Below are 17824 nucleotides of genomic sequence, written 5' to 3'. Positions count from 1 at the left end.
AACCAACCCAAACAACTTAAATGAACACTATGAGCCCATATCCCTTACATATTAATTAGACCAAAGCAAGCAACAAAGAATAAGAACACGTCCAAGCCCACATCCCTTACATATTAGCATGGCTAGGGTGTGCTACACTAACAGCACGTCTCCAACATTGTAAGAAGCCTAGGTGTGCCTTCAAGTTCCACACAACACTTGTTAAATGCCACATCATGAAGCTCTTGTGTAATTTGATCAACATATAAGGACATGGTTGCCCCCATATCGCTTGGCATGGCTCCGTGTAATTGTCCCACTAGGAAGCACCAATGGATCCGTATCAGAAGCAGGAGCAAGAGAGCTAGGAAATTGCTGGATAGCGTAGACTAAAAACTCATCATCCTTCCCCTTACTCTTGTATATAGGAGAAGGAAAAAATGGAGTAGTCTGAAAAAATGTGACATCTACAGAAATAAGATGAACGGTCAAGATCGGGAGAAATACAATGATACCCCTTTTGATGTCGAGAATACCCAAGGAAAACACAATGAAGGGGCTTTGGATCTAATTTGGAAACTTGTGGACGAACATCACGAACAAAACAAATAGAACCAAAAATATGAGGTTCAATTGGGAATAGAAGTTTAAAAGGAAACAAGACACTATAAGGAATTGCACCATTAAGCACAGAAGAAGGCATGCGATTAATAAAAAAACATGCAGTAGAGACACCATCCGCCCAAAAATGTTTAGGGATCTTCATTTGGAATAGAAGTAACGTCACTGCCTGAAAGAACCTGTGATTTGGCAGTGTCAAGACCTGCAAAAAAACTCATTACAGCCATTTGTTCTCGCCGAGTCTGTTGAACCTTGACATCAGGGTTAAAAGGCAATAAGACATTAAGTTCCTCGTAAATTTTCTTAAATTCCATGAAATAAGCTGTAAGGGACTTATCTTGCTGGTCGGCCTGATAAAATCCTTTGTAGACCTCATACATACGAGACAGATTACCTTTTCCCGAATACAAGAATTCAAGATATGCCATTAATTTTATAACAAACTCACAATGATTAATTAACCCAACCACTTCATTGTTAATAGAATTTCGAATCAGTAGAAATAACTTAGCATCTTCCCTTAGCCAACTTTGTCTATTGTCACTAGTTGGTGGATCATCAATTCTTTTTCAACACTCCTCAAATAAATTCTAATTGTCTTACTCCAATCTAAATAATTAGTTTCTTTCAATTTATGTTCTGTGATTTTATTCATTGCTGGGATCAATTCAGTAATAATAGCTTTAGAATCTATAAGTCCAGTATCCATTAATAAAACTAAACACCCCAACAGTAACCAAATAATAGCATGAACCCAAAAGAACAATAGCAACACCAAAAGGAACCGAAAGCCGCAAACAGCAATAGCAAAAAAACAAAGAAAGCGCCTACCAGATGCTGTCGGAGCTGAAAACTAACCACTGGAAAATAATCCGGACGTTGAGTCGATCCTGGAGGACGAAATCCGGTCATGGGAAACTGTTGGACGTGCCTCCACTTGCCGGCGCTTGAGATGACGTCAGATTTTTCTGACGGCGTGTGAGGCACACTCGCTAGTCTTCAGGCCACTTGATTTGGTGGAGATGCCGATCGGAGGTCACACTTCCTCCCTTGGGTGGCGGTGAGACAAAAGCAAAAGCCTAGGTGGGAGACCTAGACTGACAGTCACGAAACAGAGTTGTCACCGTAAACGTCAACGCAGAAACCGGAAAAAAATGCTAACGAGCCAAAGGCTCTGATACCATGTAATTTTAGTGTGAAGAAAATATTCTCTATATCTTTTTTTCATCAATAGGGACACATATATATACATATACAGGGTACTATAAACTTCTTAGGAATCTAACTCCTATTAGAACTCTATTTACAATTAATCCTTAATAGTTTGAATAGTGGAAACAACTTTTTCATAGAAAAGTAAGACGAAGTTTTGTATGGTAGATGATGAGCCTTGAGCACCGGGATTCTCCTTTTATCTATTGGCATGAAGAAAGTTTTTTAAACACCTTCAAATTTCATATGGGCGCTTGAAAATTTTGGTGTTTTAGGAAAGTCTAAGAACTTCAGATGTTTGTTCATTCTATTGTATTTTGACCTATCTTTTTGAGCCTTGATATTGTTGATTCAATTATTAAGTACATTTGCTCCATTTATTTTCTATAGCAGTTCACTACTAATTCAAGCTATATAAAAAAACACAACTTCTAGTTAGTTTCACCTGTTGAGATTTGTTTTTAACTTGTTTGAATTGAAATAATTTGGCAGCTCTTCCAGTTGTTGCTAATGTTCAAGTGAAGGAGTTGTCTTCCAGTGTTTATTCTGGAGAAGGAAAATATTTTGGTGGCTATGAGGGATCAAGCCTTTTCAGTTGGTACAGAGAAACTAGTGATGGGACCATTATTCTCATTAATGGGGCTAGCTCTAGAACTTATGAAGTTACAGAAGAAGATTACAATTGCCGCTTGTTGTTTGGGTAGCTTTCTCACTCTCAAGACCATGTTAAAAAATTTTAGTTAGTTTTTTATGGAAGTGCCAAAGTTTTTGTGTCTTCCTGATCTTTGATGTAAACTTGTTTGCCCTTTTATCTTTTATTTTTTGTTATAAAGCTTGAGTAATATACTTATTCAGATGTACATGTTTAAATGTGTCTCATAGGTACACACCAGTTCGTTCAGATTCAGTTGTAGGTGATCTCAAATTGTCTGATCCTACTGGCATTATTCTCCCAGGTAATTAATTGCTTTTGGATATATTATGGTGTGATAGTGCTATTGCCTTAAATACAATATGCACATTGGTTCCTTAGGTTTTTGACCACACTTCTAAACTGGCTAAGCTTATTGTGTGGGATGCATAATGTAGTCAACTTGTTTTCAAATCAAACTATTGACTTAATTGTTTATGTGAAGGGAAAATTAAATTTGAAAAGTATCTTTGAAGGTGAACTGCAAATTGTACTAAACTAAAAGCTTTTGCATGAGCTCAACTCTTCTGAACATAATAAGTTTGAACATGTTCGCTGAACTAAAGCCAACCTTTTACATTCTCATTGCATGGAGGGACTTGAGCAGAAGATCAAAATATTCTTGGTTTCTTTGTTCAATATTTACTAGCCAATTTGTTGTTAAACCAATAGAAGTAGTTGTCCTGCTAACGCTTTTGTGTGCTTTGGTTTCCATTTGTTTAATTCTTTTGGCTAGCATGTCTATTATCAGCTTCCAGTTGATCCAAAGATGGGTCTAGATGTATGGGAGTTTTATGAAGAAGGAATGGAAGCTTAATGCGGGTGAAGGGAAGTTATGGATGGAGTGTAAATGGAAGTTAATTAACCTCAACTGTTTGGGAGTCTTAAATGGAATAAAAGCTAAATGCATGTGAATTAATTAAAATTTTTAATTTTACATACCACCCTTTAAAACCCTAATATGGAGGTTCAGAAAAATGGGCTTTTGAAAGTTAATGGATCTAAACTTTTAACTTCCACTAGCTCTCATTTACATTGTAGAAAAAATCACAAACAAGGTTAGTAGGTTAACATCTCTTTACCTTCCACCTTTAACTCCTCTATAAATTCCCATGCAATACATGCAAAGCCTTTCTAGAGTATCACATGTATTTTGAGTTTGTGTTTTTCTGTCAAAATAATGATCTCCTATCAGCAAGATGCTTTCCAAAGCACGAGTTTTAGTGCTCTTCTGTAAGCAAGTGCAAGTAAGTTTTGCATGGCTATGACCGTTTTCTTTTTTGAGGTTTCTTCCCCTTTTCTCTTTGCTTTCTTCACATTTTTTATAGCTGGTCACTTGGACTGAATTGCTTATGCTTTGAAATAAGTAGTTCTCTGTAAGAGTGGCATAAGTGGTCTTACCTATTGATGATAAATTCTTTACCAAAAAGTATTTCAGTGAGCATGACTTTTCGTGCTCCTCTGTCTGAAAAATCTATTATATCATTCTAATTTCTATCTCAATATCCATTAATAAACAGGAGAATGGTTTTTATCATATTCTTCATTTATGATTGTTCTCTTCGCTTTACATTATCAGGATGCATTAGAGGCTGACATGGCATGAAAATTACTAAAAGCATATAAATGTTACTCTAACTTGTTATAATGAAGCTTCATATAAATATTGCATTTAATTTATGACATGCAAGAAATGTTAAGGGGTGTTATTGATATTGAACTTGATATTGCCTTCTTTGCTGCAGAGATTCCAAAAATAGAAATGCTTGCTCTCACTGGAAAGGCGGTAGAACGAGATGTGCTCACTGCTGTTGAAGTAATACCCAAGAGTGTTGCTCAACAATCTGTTTGGAGCAAGTATAAGAGGGATGTCAAATATCAATGGTAAAAATGCTTATTCTGTTATTCTGCTGCATGGTGCAAGTTAGATGCTCCGGTGATGACAGTTAATTGATTCTTTTAAATTAAGAAGGCAACTCTCCTTATTTATTTTTGGGGAATTTTATGAATATCATTTTAATGATTCGTAAGATGCAATGCATAACCACACATGGCTGGTTCCTTTGAAACCATGACATTATATGAGAAAGTCAGAAATCTATCATGTTATTCTATTATGTCTCTTAGAAGTTCTTGCACAAGTTTTTTAGCAATTGCCATCTTAGTGCCCTCTTATATCTCGCTCAATGATGCTGCAGGTTTTGTACATCAGTAATAGGGAACAAAGATTCCTTTGAGCCCTTACCTTCACAGCGTTCCTGCTCTTACAAGGTGCGACTAGAGGACATTGGTAGATGCTTGAGATGTGAATGCATTGTGACTGATGTGTTTGGAAGGTCAAGTGAGCCAGCATATGCTGAGACTACTGCTGTAGTGCCAGGTCTTTCATTATGCACTTTCAACCACTTGATATGAAAACCATCCTTTTCTCAATTAATTGACACAGTATCTCTTGTTTGCTACTGATTGATTTGGAATTTGACCTTATTGTTCAATGAGCTGAAATTGGATGTTTTAACACTCAGTTATTTCAGTTGGAAAATGTTCTATATTTCAATTGTCAAAATCCATATGCCTTCCTGCATTGCTCATAATGTAACTTTTTGAGATTTGTCCAACCATTCAATGTTCATTTCCAGATTTACTATAATTCTCTTGTATAGTTTATGAAAACATATGTGTTATGCTCCTGTAATACAGTGTTATCATTTCTTTAAATGCTATATTAATAATATTTTACATCTCTGTTTTTCTACTACATATAAAAGCATATACCTCTATGATTGTCTATGCCATTGGAAAAATTTACTAGGAAGTGCCTTTTTCACATCCAGTTTGATTGTCTTCCTTGTTGCCTGGTAATCTTTGCTCTCTTTGGGAGGGTTATACTGTTGGAAGTCGTTGGACATTTATTCTTCTTGTTGACTTTTCTGCTGCTACAGGCTGCAGCTATGTTTGTGTTCCTAATACCACACTTTTATTATTACATCATTTGTTCTTGTATTGGGAATCATGTGCCTCTAATATGTCGATTCTGTATTTTATTAATTAGGGATTCCTAGAATGGATAAACTGGAGATTGAGGGGCGGGGTTTTCACACCAACTTGTATGCTGTTCGAGGCATTTATAGCGGAGGAAGGGAGGGTAAAAGTAGAATACAGTGGCTTAGATCAATGGTTGGTAGTCCTGATCTAATCTCCATACCAGGTATGTTAAAACATTTGGGTTGTTCTTTTACATGCCAGAAATGTATTTCTCCTAAAACCCCGCAGCTACCTTGCTAAAGAAATGCTTGCTTAGATAGTGTTGTTTTTTGCTTACGTTTTGTTCTTTTGTTTTCATTTATGTTTAAACTTCATATTTTGAATAATATGGAAAATGATTGCAGTATAACTAGTGATAGTTATGATTGATTGCCTTATAAAGTGATTTCTTTTGAACTATTAATTACTGGGCTTAGAATTTCTTCTGAGTTAACATTGAAAAGGATGCAAGTGTGCAAATGTATTTTCGGAAGAATGTTAGAACTTGGAATTTTGACGATATTATAAATCAGATTTGGCAAATTTCGGATTGCAAGTCTCTATGTGAATTTCATACTTGTCAAAACTTTTAAAATTCTACTTTCTCATAGTTCAGCAATTAATACAGTGATGGGACGTAAGCTTTTGCCTTTTGGTTGTAGTGGAATTTTGAATGTTAATCTGCTGCTGAGTTTCTTATCTATTATCAGATTCTCCAATCTCTTTAGTCAACAAGACTTACATCTTCACCCATCTCGCCAATGTGAGATTGGTTCATAACATAATATTAGATGGTGTTTTTTCAGGACTTTCTCCTTTTGTCATTTGGGGTTTATCTGTGTTTGTGTCTTTTGATATGTTATGGCTGGTAATTATTAGATGATTATGCTTTTCCTTCTTTTTGAAACTTTTGATTCGAAAAAGTTAGTTGGCATTGCAGGAGAAGTGGGAAGGATGTATGAAGCCAATGTTGATGATGTGGGGTACAGGTTGGTCGCTATCTACACTCCAATTAGAGAGGATGGTGTTGAGGGACAGCCTGTGTCCGCATCAACAGAGCCAATTGCTGTTGGTAAGCAGAATCCTTGTCCTACTCATTTGTTGCTCATCTTTTCTGTTGTTTAATTTCTATCTGTTAGGCAAATTATTTTTCATATAAAATAATTTTTGATGTTTCACACTTCCACTAGTGCAACTGAATGTCAACATTTATGCTTCAGTTGCATGATTAACTTGCCTGATTCTTGCACTCCTATGACCTCTAATGGATCTTAAATTACTACTCATCCGTGCAAACACTTGTGAACCAATATTTGCAGCTCAGAAGTTTTAGTGTCAAAACAAAAATTCAAAAGAAAAAGGGGTGGGTGGAGTCTTTTATGTGCCTTGGGTATTAGGTCTATTTTTTGAATCATTTAATGGCAGCTTAATGTGGGAAGATATTGCAATTTGGCTTCGTTGGCACTTATTTCTTCTGTTTGTATCTCTTTTGTGGTGTGAGGCAAGCTTAATCTTGGTCGTCTGAGCTTCAAGTTTAAGCCCGAAGTTGACCGTGGTTAATCTTGGGTCCACTTTGAATTAGTACTTTATCTTCAATTGCAGCACATAGAATGGTTGTCTATATATGCATGTCCAATTCAGATGACTTTCTCATGAATGGAATACAAGACAAAAGTAATACTTCAAACAGACCCAAGCTTGTAGTTATTTTTCTAAATTAAGACCAGACGAACTCAGCCTGACACCCTTCTCAAACAGTTTGGTTTGGCTATGGCTGGAATGGGCTTTGTCCATGCTGTAGCCTAAGCTTCAAGAATTCCTGTATTTCTGTATATATGGTACCTCATTCTGTCTATCAGGCTTTTAATCTTTTTGATTTGTAATTGCCTTTCATTTTCCTACTATATCAATCACCAGATCAAAACATATGAGCTGAACATAATTGAAAATCCTGCAAGGTTCTTTATTCTTATTGCTATAATGATGAACAAGATCTAAAGTGTGTCGAACAAGAAATGGAACTTGCATGCTGAAGCAATTCATGGCCAAAAAAGATTTCATGGAGTTACTTTATTTTTTTACGAGGACCAATTATGAAGTTATTTGCACCCCATGGCTTTATATCTACCCTAGTTTTTCTTCTTTAGTTTCCCTTTCGCATTTTTGCAGATGAGGATAAAGTTCCTTTGAATTATAAGAATCCTGTTTAAAACTCTGAATTCCATTTTTGTTTATTTTGGCACAACAACTTGCAGAGCCTGATGTTCTTAAAGAAGTGAAGCAAAAGCTTGAACTTGGATCTGTGAAGTTTGAGGTGTGTATACTTTATTTTGATTATTATGATGACATTATATATTTTAACCTTTTCTTTAATCCTTTTAATAATTCTTTAAGTTATGAAAACAGAGACATAACCATGTTCTGCTGGGACACCAAAACTGTGATTTTAATGACAATGTAGAGGCTCATCATTATTGTGTTTTCTGAATTCTTTTCTTGAGGTTATATACAAGTACATAACCTGGCACTATGCGCCGGTTAATTATCATAAATTGTACATTTTTAAATATGTATAATTTTAAAGTCGTGTCATAATATAATGAAATATAGTATTACGTAATATTATATATGATAATTCACATTTGTTAACTTCATACATAATAATTCAATTTGTAGGAAACACTATGAATACTGTACACGCAAAATTATAAGAAGTCACAATAATATTTAATTATTTATACAGCTTCATAATGCTATTTCTTCAAAATATTTTTCACTGCAAAATATTTTTTTAATCAAATACACTTACAAATTCATGTAAGTGTGTTTTTGCTTTAATTGGCACAGCTTGATTATAAATTTTTTTACAATACAATTTTATTGTTAACATATAATAATTTTAAAATATTTTGAAAAATAACAACAATTAAATGAATTATTAATGAAATTAATTTCATTATTAATTTATAATTTAAATAATCATTAAAGACGTTTATATTTTTAATTAATTGACATGTATAAATAAATATGTATACTTACAATATATACATATGCGCTACTACTGAAAATTTTGAATTTCATTGATGTCCACATTAAGTCAACGGTACATCAATTATATATATTACAAAAGTAATTATTCAATAATTTATCTTTATGCATTTAAAAATGCAATGAAAAACTCATATTAAGCTTTACTTATATAAATTAAAAAAATTTAATTGATAATTTTAACAAAATTTAAGCTATGGCATGAATATAACTAAAGAATAATAAAATAGTTTAAGTGGGAAAATAATGTTGGACAAAAATGTAATCAAAAAACAATATGAGGGTTAAGTGGGAAAAATATTATTGTGATAAGAATATAATTAAAGAATAATAAAAGAATTAAAAGGAAAAATATCTTTGGGTAGAGATATAATTAATAGCAAATAAAATGGTTAGATTGTAAAATGGCAACAACAGTCTTACACATGGCAACAATAGTATAGTTGTGACAGTACTTAATTAATAGATAAAAGGGCAGTGTGTAATTAACAGATAATAAAAGGGCAGAGTAGGAAAAGCACTGTTATGGCAACACTAACTTTTTCACGCCCTTTAGATATATATAATAATTTGTATATGATTTTTTTTTATCTTTATTTCACTTAGTGCAAACTAAGGCTTGGTAGTGGTATATTTAAGCTGTACTATGGATCATTTATGCGAGATCTTTTACGCTGAGGAAAACAAAAAAAGGAATATAAGAGAGGACAGTCTAGAGTTATGATGTTATACCGCTTAACTTAAGCTGTACTATAGAGGCAGCATCTGCTAAACTTTTGAACTTCATTTTTGGCAATTCCTTGAGCAAAAAAGAGTACATGGGGAAAGAGTCCTGAATGAGTCTCAGGAACTCGTTGCATGCTAGTGTTATGCAACGAGCGGAATTTGTGCTATTGGAAGCAAGTACATGCTAATGTGCTTCTTATTCTTTGCTCTGAAAGAAAGAGTTGAAGTGCATGCTAACATGCTTCTTGTTCTTTTCCTCATGAAAGTGTCACTCGCAGTGATGACAATATCATCAACATATACTACTAGCAAGATTAGACCAGACACAGAATATGTATAAAACACAGAATGATCACACTTTTCTGCATACCAAATTCTAGGACCACCTCACTGAATTTCCCCAAGCAAGCTCGAGGGCTCTGTTTCAAGCCATATAAGGATTTGTGAAGACTGCACAGTTTACTTGCAAAAGAAATTGTTTTTCCATCTTTTCCATGAAGAGTTAATACATCTGCTGCCTACTTGTAAGGAAGCTAGACATATTCTGCTCCAGGAATCAAGTGATCCTAATTCCTATAATGAAGAGATACATATTTCTGTTTTTTATACAAATATTGCAGTAATAGTTTCTAAAAATCAAGTTCTAGTATTAAGAATATTGGGATGGCCATAGGAAGTAAATCCCAAGCGACTGCCACTTGCTGGCTACTTCCTGCATGGGGATAGTCTGATAGAGTAGCACTTGTCTTCTCTTGCATGCAATTTCCATGTCTGCTTGTGCACAAAATATTACATGTTTTATCGATTTCTGTTCTTCTTTGCAATAATTTTCTTCTTCTATCACATGATATTATCGTTTTTTTCTTTTGACAAATATTATGTCTTTGCTAACAGGCATTATGTGACAAGGACCACTCTCTAAAAAAGGTTCACTTTCTTTCTCCACATTTGCCATTATATTTATTCAATTTCTAATATACTGAAAGCAAATGGAAATAGCAAATCATTGTCATTGTTAATGTGCAGGTTCCAGGAGAGGGGAGTCTTGAGAGAAGAGTTCTAGAAGTTAATAGGAAAAGAGTCAAGGTAGTGAAGCCGGGCTCTAAGACTTCTTTTCCTACCACTGAAATTCGCGGAAGTTATGCTCCTCCCTTTCATGTAAGTATCTGTCTGAACTTTGGACAGTTCTATTTTTTAACGGGGTGGCCAAGGTTCAGGGCTGGCACAGCCCTTATAAACCACAAGAACTGGTTGGAACCAGCCTGAACACAGCCCGAATTGCTTGCTTCTAGATTTGATTTTTAAGGGCCCTGGCCATTTTCAGACATCTGAACGAGACCATTCTTTGTCAGTTCAGTTACAGTTCAGGTCACAAATTGGAACTGCTTCTAGCTACCCCTATTTACTTTGTCTACTACAGGAGACTTTTCTTCCGGTTCACTAATTTTAGAGATCAAAGAATTATGCTATTTTATTTTGCTATCTTGCTTGATGGTATATATAGTGTTATCAGAATCTTATGATTTATGATTTGAATAGTACAATTTAAGTCGATTCTCATGCTGGACGATACAAATTTTGGGTGAATCGGAATTGAGCATGAATACAATTCGAGTCTATGCCCAACAACAATTCTCATACCCAACAAACAAGTGGAAGAATCGATGAACGGGAAGAAAAGCTAGATGATATGTTTATATTAGAAGAGAAAGATGATGAAGGGCTTGAATTTGGAAATGATAAATTAATAATGACAGAATATGGATTTGGATAGGAAATTTAATGGCTTGATAGTTTTAGTTTGTTCTTGTTTTAAAATTTTAACTTAATAATTTGATACTTTGGACTTGGAAATCATACAAGTCATTAGGTTTTCTTTCATTTTGTGTTTAGCATATAATTTGGAATTGAAATATATAGAAGTACATTACGTGCAATTGAATTTTTGGAATGTTTTGATAAAATTAATGGAAACATATCCATAGAATATTATTTATAATTATGTCAAAAAGTTATATTGAATCTTATGATTTCGATTCTTGATTCTAATAATATGAATTTCAATTCACGATTTGAATCTTGATTTGACAACTATGAGTATGTAGAAAACCTAATGATGAGACTCTGCCAGGTTGAGCTTTTCCGGAATGACCAACATCGGCTCCGGATAGTAGTGGACAGTGAGAATGAAGTAGACCTGATGGTACATTCCAGGCATATGCGGGACGTCGTTGTTCTTGTGATCCGAGGTCTTGCTCAACGATTCAACAGTACATCTCTCAATTCTCTCCTCAAAATTGATACATAGCTTTTGCTAAGTAATGTAGATTTGAGTTCATAGCAATGAAAATATATTCATTTGTAGGTTTCTTAGTTTCTATTAGTCATCACATCTCACATTCAGTTCCTGTTTTTTACTGTTGATTATTTTTTGGACTTCATTTTCTTGTTCTGTGTGAGATATGTTGGGCATTGCTGGAAAGGCTGGGGTGTCAGAAAAATATATATATATCTCTATGTATATTTGTATATCAATGAATTTATACCGAGTTACTTGAGCCTTCATGTACGTGTGTTTCATATTTTAGTGGTTTATATATTGTATAATCATATTTTATATATTGGAGCGGTGTTTTTCATATTTTATTAAGTCATTAAATTATCAAATGTTCATATTGTTAGCCATATTATCGGTACATTTATTATTAAAAAAATTACAAAAAAAATGCTTAATCAATTTATAATTTTAAATAATTTGTACTTTTCCCGTGGATGAAGAAAAGTCTCGTTGGGAGCACTTTCTCCGCAACGGCTTGACCGACGCTGTGTGAGCAGGATTACTTGGGGACACTTGTGGTCTAGCAAATCAAATCAAATTAACCCATCAATTTTTCAAGACCATGATTTTAGATTGGTTTGTACGGTTTTTGACGTTTTACCCCCTTAACCGTGGGATCAGCAAAGGTGGTTTTTTTTTGGATAAGTAAAATCTAGAATTAAAATTATGGGTTTTTAACCCATTTATGGCTCTTTCGTTTAGATTATCATTAAGCACGTGGAAGGATAGTCCAGATATAATAAAATTTTGCTGGTAAAGATATCCAAAGGAGGGGTTTTGGCAAGGATGTAAAATTTCATGGATTTTGTTCTCTTTTTTAACAAATTATGAAACTATGAAAAATATATGAAATACCTTGAGAAATAATTTTTATCCTCTGTAAAAGAATTTTCTTTCCATTGTTTAAACACGTATAGAAGTTATTTTTTCTGCTGTACAACTGAACTTTCCTTCACATTTTTGTCCACTTCTTTTTTTTTTTTCTATCTCCCCACCCCACAAAAAAATCATAAATCTGTTTTGGTAAGATTGTTAGCCTATGACAACATAAATATTTCTGGACTTAAATTCAGCAAAATTTAACATTTCTGTTTCTTCAGTGACATTCTGAAAGAGCAAAAGAGTTAAAAAAACAAAAAATGTTCTAATCCTAGCATATAAAACACTAAATAAAACCAGAAAACAACCTTTAACAGTAGTAATTTCATGAGGTAACTCCTGCTTCAATGTTGGTTATTGCATCAGCTTTTCCTCTAATCTCCTTTGCTGCATCATATGAAGCGTGAAGCGCGATGAAAAAATAATATAAGAGCAATATTCCTGTCCAAATTAGAAACCTGATAAATGATTTTCCATCAATAGATCCCAGTATAAACACATTCACAGCAATTGAAGCACTTGGCAACCAAGGCACTAATGGCACTCCCCAGACTTTCGGCTTCTTTGCTTGCTTCAACGTAAGTTGTAATCCTAAAGTCGAAAAAAACCAGATTGGTACTGTCACTGCATAACCAATCCACCCATGTGCAGCTGCCCAGTAAGCTGCAGAACCGATCGAAGATGCTAAAATCAGCAGCAAAAATCCCACCAGTTTCTTTCTGTCGAACTCTGATGTCTCACCACTAACATAGTACCGTCTCACTAGTAGCGCGAGTGCCACGAGGGAGAAAATGAATAGAGTTGCTATCGAAAGAAGATTAGACAGAACATCAAGGCTAGTAAAGAAAGCAACAATGGAGTTTGCAAATGTCATAATAATAGTTGCATTTACAGGCGTGCCGGTTTTTTCATTTACAACAGCAAGTATAGGAGGCGCCATATGTGTTCGACCAATGTGCGTGAAGTAACGAGCTTGACCGATGATATTAGATAATAGAACTGTTGTCATACCCTTTAATGCACCTATTGCAACAATGTACTTTGCCCAGTTCATCCCAACAGCTTGAAATGCTACCGAAAAAGGCGCATTGGCATCGATTTCAGTATAAGGCTGCATAAAGCTCAGTGTTGCTGCAAGAAGACAATAAACTAGTACAACAATAGACATAGAACCAATTAGTCCTATTGGAATATCTCTACCAGGATTTTTTATCTCCTCAGCTAAAGTAGCAACTCCATCAAACCCAACATAAGCAAAGAATAGCATTCCTGAAGCCTTAAGAATCCCTCGAATTCCGAAAGGTGCAAAATTTGCATAGTTTTTCGGGTTTGCTTTCATAAGACCGGCTACGAGGATAAAAGACAAGACTAGCAGATGAACCATTGTAGCAATTGAATTGAATCTTGATGATCCTTTGGTACTCAAACAAGCACCTATACAGATAATGATCGAAATGACAACAGAAATCGGATCCAAGTAATTATAGTTTTCTGCAAGAGATGTCACATGTATTCGAAAACTATTAGGATCATGATTGCAGAGAGTAGCAAAATAAGATGTCCAAGACCTTGCTACACCAGCACCAGAAACAATGTACTCAAACAATATGTTTCCTGCAGCTATATATGCTATAAAATCGCCTAGCTCCACCCTCAGATAGGCGAACGAGCCTCCTGCTACCGGTAATTCTGCAGCAAATTCACTATAACATAAGACTGATAGTAATGCAGATATACCTGATATTAAATATGATAGTATAACAGCAGGACCTGCATCATTTCTAGCAGCTTCTCCTGTTAGGACAAAAACACCTGCACCCATTACTGCTCCTATTCCAAACCAAATTATATCCCACCAATTTAGAGTCTTTTTCATTTCGTGATCACTACGCCCTCGCATTACATCTAACTCCAAACTATCCTTCGATCGCGACAAAATGCGATCCTTAAGCCTTTCTTTTGTACTAGACAATGCCTTAACATAGTTTCTCCAGTTCTTGAATGACTCTTCCGGCAAGAAATCATCTTTTCTACATCCACATCCTCTTTTCTTGAGACCATCACTATTGTGAACAATAATACTACTACTACTGCCTTCATCACTAGTCACCATTCTTGATCTGCAAAAAAAGAAAGAAATAAAAGAAAATTACATACTTTGTGTTTTTAGAATTTATTGCAATGCTTCACATTTTTTTTTTGTTTTCTGATATGAACATATTGGAAATGTGAATAACAGTGAAACAAATGTTTAAAGAAGATTGATTATAGATTTATGAGATTGAGGAATAAGCTAATTAATAAATTAATGAGTTAGAGCTCATCCAAACAAACCTTAAGGAAAGTGGGATTCTGAATGTGGAGATGTACTTTCTGTAGAAAGAATAGGTATAGTAATGAATTAAAAAGCGGATCTAATACTAAAAGCTTATTTTGTGGGATTCAAATTTACCATAGAGTCGATAATACAAACCTTGTGGCAATATGTTCCTGTCTTCTTCCTTTTTTTTTAAGGGCTGTGCAATCGGTCGGTGTGTTCGACAGCCAAATTGGCAATAATCGAAAATCGAATTATACTTTTTTTTTTTAACCAAATTAAAGTTATTAGGAGATTGAATCAAACCAAACAAATATGATTCATTTTGGTTTATTTAGACCTGACTCACAAATTTGCGAACAGTATCAAAATACAAAATCAATGACAGTTTATTATTAGAGGGTGAATTGGATTAGGAGTCTTAAACTTTCTATATAAAAATATAAAAACATATTTTTACTTTGATTTCTTCTAAAAAAACCCCCGAATTATATCAGTTTGGTTCGGTTTTTGGGTTAAAACCGATAAATGAGGACTGCTAATTATTATTATTATTATTATTATTATTATTATTATTATTATTATTATTATTATTATTATTATTATTATCGATTTATTTATTACATTTTATATAAAAGTTTTAATATGAAATTTTTAGAGTTTGCTTTAAAAAAAAAAAGAATTAGTTTTTGAACTTGACAATGCGAGTTGAAATAAATATTAGTTTTATCGTAATCCTTTCTTAATTTCAATTTTTTTTTGAAATAAAGATTAGTTTTATCATAGTCCTTCCTTCAATTTCAATTTCAAAATTAAAGATCAAATGAAATACACAAATTCATTATTTGTGGTCTCTTTCAAAAAAAAAAAAAAAAAAAATTATGGTAAATATAACATGCATATAAAAATTATTGCCAATAAATATATTGTAAAAAATCTTTTCAAAAAAATGTATATTTTAAAAAATGAATAATTACCTGAAATTAAGAAAAATGAACGAGGGCCTTTAATTAATAATGATTTAAAGAAAGGAACAATGAAATTAATAAGAAAAAAAAGATTTATATATATATATATATATATATATATATATATATCCCTTATTTTTCTATTTTCAACACAATTCCTCCCAGCCGCTCGACGTCCGGGTAGGGCGAGTGAGGAGGTATTTCCTGCTCTATATCAATTAGGGTTTTGTGCAGTGAATTGAATGTTCCTTTGGTACACACACAAACATATATATATATATATATATATATATATATATTTGGTTTGATTATATACTGTTACTGTTATGAAAATTTATTTTTTAAGCATTAAAGGAGGACAGTTGAACCTGAATCTATTGCCAGATCGTATATGCTTGTTATCAAAATTTATTTAAGAAACGTAGGAAGAAAGATTTGATTTCTTTTTTTAAAATGGAATACGATATTTTCTTTTAAAAGAAAAATAACATACGATGTTTTAGATTTCCTGCTCTTAAAATTTTAATTCTTTTTTCAGATTTTTGACTGCCAATAAATTTTTTTTGTTTATTATTATTAGGAAAAGAAACTTAACAAACTTGAGAATCTAATTCCGAAAATTCGCAGTACACCCCACCTAATTCAATTTCAGATTTATTGATATTCCTTTTGTTGATTTTTCTCTTCCTATTATTATGTAAAATTATGTATTATTATGGTCAATTCTTATATTATTAGTATTATTATTGAATTTCAATAAAATTTCTTAAATTATTATTATTATGGTTGGTGCTTTTGTAAGTGACTGTTCAACATTATGGAGATCGTAACCTCAATGGGCGGGCTGAGCATGTATATACTGATCCTTCGGTTTAGTTTTAAAAATGTAGTTTGGTTTTGGTTAGATTAGAAAAAAAAAAATAGAAATTCTGATTTGGTTCGGTTTTTTGATGAAAATAATTAAAAACCAATGAAACTAATCGAATCAATTTGTTATTTGGTTTGGTTCTTTATGTTATTTTGGATTTGTTTTTTTCAGTTGGCATGATTTTAATTTGTTGGGCTTGTTCCACCGGTATCTCCATTCTCCTACTTTGATCAAATTTCTGTAAACAGGGTTATTACCTTGTTAAATATTTTATTACGTGCCGTATCAACTTTGATTTATTGGACTTATACTGAGAGAATAACGGGCCATGCCCAAGTATCTCTCTTTGATCCACCACCATCACCAGAAACAGCTGCAACCTCCATCTCCACCACAACAAACCACTATCCCCGCCACTCAACTTATCAACAACTCCAAGAATACACCAAAACAAAGGGCCTCTTTCTTCCCCTTTTCCCTCTTTACAACCGCTCGCAGAACCACTACCTTCACCAGACCCCACAAGTCTCCAACTCCACCACTGATGTCTCCTTCACCTCTGGCGCCACCACCACCAGCTCCTCCACGGTATCAATTTCCCAACCCCGAGCACACCACCAGGTAATATGAGCAAACCCTCCGCCTGTTTTAGCTAATGTGTATCTCGAAGTTACATTAAGGGAATTGAAGTTATATGCCGCAACTTCTGATTTAATTACAAGAATCAGTAGGGAAGAATTCTTTAAATCCATAACATCACACATATAGGAATTGACACTTGAATTTCTGAGTTCTTTTGAACTGACAGTGAACCCACATGATCCTAATTATGATGAAGGCAAAATGACTTTTAAGTTATCTGGTTGAGATCGCTCTGTGAGTGTTAGGGAACTTGGTCAATTATTTTAAATTCCCTCTTGATGGTTATAGATCCTTCCCTCGGGCATTCCATGAAACTGCAGCTTGGAAGTTACTATCCGATGAAAATACTCGCTTCAAAGCTAGTGTCTCAAAAGCCACTCACCTCTCGACGTTCAACCTCAAATTACTTTCACAAACTACTCTCACCCTCCCTTATCATCATAGCCTGGGAAAGGTAGAAAGTCCGGGGGCAGTATCTAAGACCGAATTATTTTTTTCTTTCTTATAATGA

General features: G+C 33.9%; 2 protein-coding genes across 3 annotated transcripts in view; one reads left to right on the top strand and one right to left on the bottom strand.

Annotated features, from left to right (window-relative positions):
* Window positions 1-11866, top strand: part of AIR9 (Outer arm dynein light chain 1 protein) — a 38590-nt gene extending 26724 nt beyond the window's left edge. The window contains exons 30-39 of the mRNA XM_012220249.3: window positions 2305-2512; window positions 2695-2768; window positions 4249-4387; window positions 4702-4883; window positions 5556-5711; window positions 6468-6599; window positions 7783-7841; window positions 10196-10228; window positions 10328-10459; window positions 11433-11866. Of these exons, the coding sequence (XP_012075639.1) occupies window positions 2305-2512; window positions 2695-2768; window positions 4249-4387; window positions 4702-4883; window positions 5556-5711; window positions 6468-6599; window positions 7783-7841; window positions 10196-10228; window positions 10328-10459; window positions 11433-11609 (1292 nt within the window). The 3' untranslated portion in view covers window positions 11610-11866. The remainder of the gene's footprint in view (window positions 1-2304; window positions 2513-2694; window positions 2769-4248; window positions 4388-4701; window positions 4884-5555; window positions 5712-6467; window positions 6600-7782; window positions 7842-10195; window positions 10229-10327; window positions 10460-11432) is intronic.
* Window positions 11867-12668: 802 nt separating this feature from the next.
* On the bottom strand, window positions 12669-14997 carry LOC105636865 (cationic amino acid transporter 1). Of its 2 annotated transcripts, none has more exons than XM_012220250.4 (2): window positions 14853-14997; window positions 12669-14638 (listed from the first exon to the last, which is right to left on the bottom strand). In XM_012220250.4, the coding sequence occupies exon 2, from the start codon at window positions 14629-14631 to the stop codon at window positions 12844-12846; it is 1788 nt and encodes a 595-aa protein (XP_012075640.2). In that variant the 5' UTR covers window positions 14632-14638; window positions 14853-14997; the 3' UTR covers window positions 12669-12843. The 2 variants fall into 2 exon arrangements, with proteins under 2 accessions (XP_012075640.2, XP_037491827.1); XM_037635899.2 differs by lacking the exon at window positions 14853-14997 and having other exon boundaries at window positions 12669-14207; window positions 14289-14796.
* Between the last annotated feature and the right edge of the window lie 2827 nt (window positions 14998-17824).

Source organism: Jatropha curcas, chromosome 10 (genome assembly GCF_041381405.1).
Source record: "Jatropha curcas cultivar XTBG-Jc1 chromosome 10, XTBG_Jcur_1.0, whole genome shotgun sequence".
NCBI lineage: Eukaryota > Viridiplantae > Streptophyta > Magnoliopsida > Malpighiales > Euphorbiaceae > Jatropha > Jatropha curcas.
Note: the sequence above shows the minus strand (reverse complement) of the source record. Positions and strands in the feature narration are given on the sequence as shown.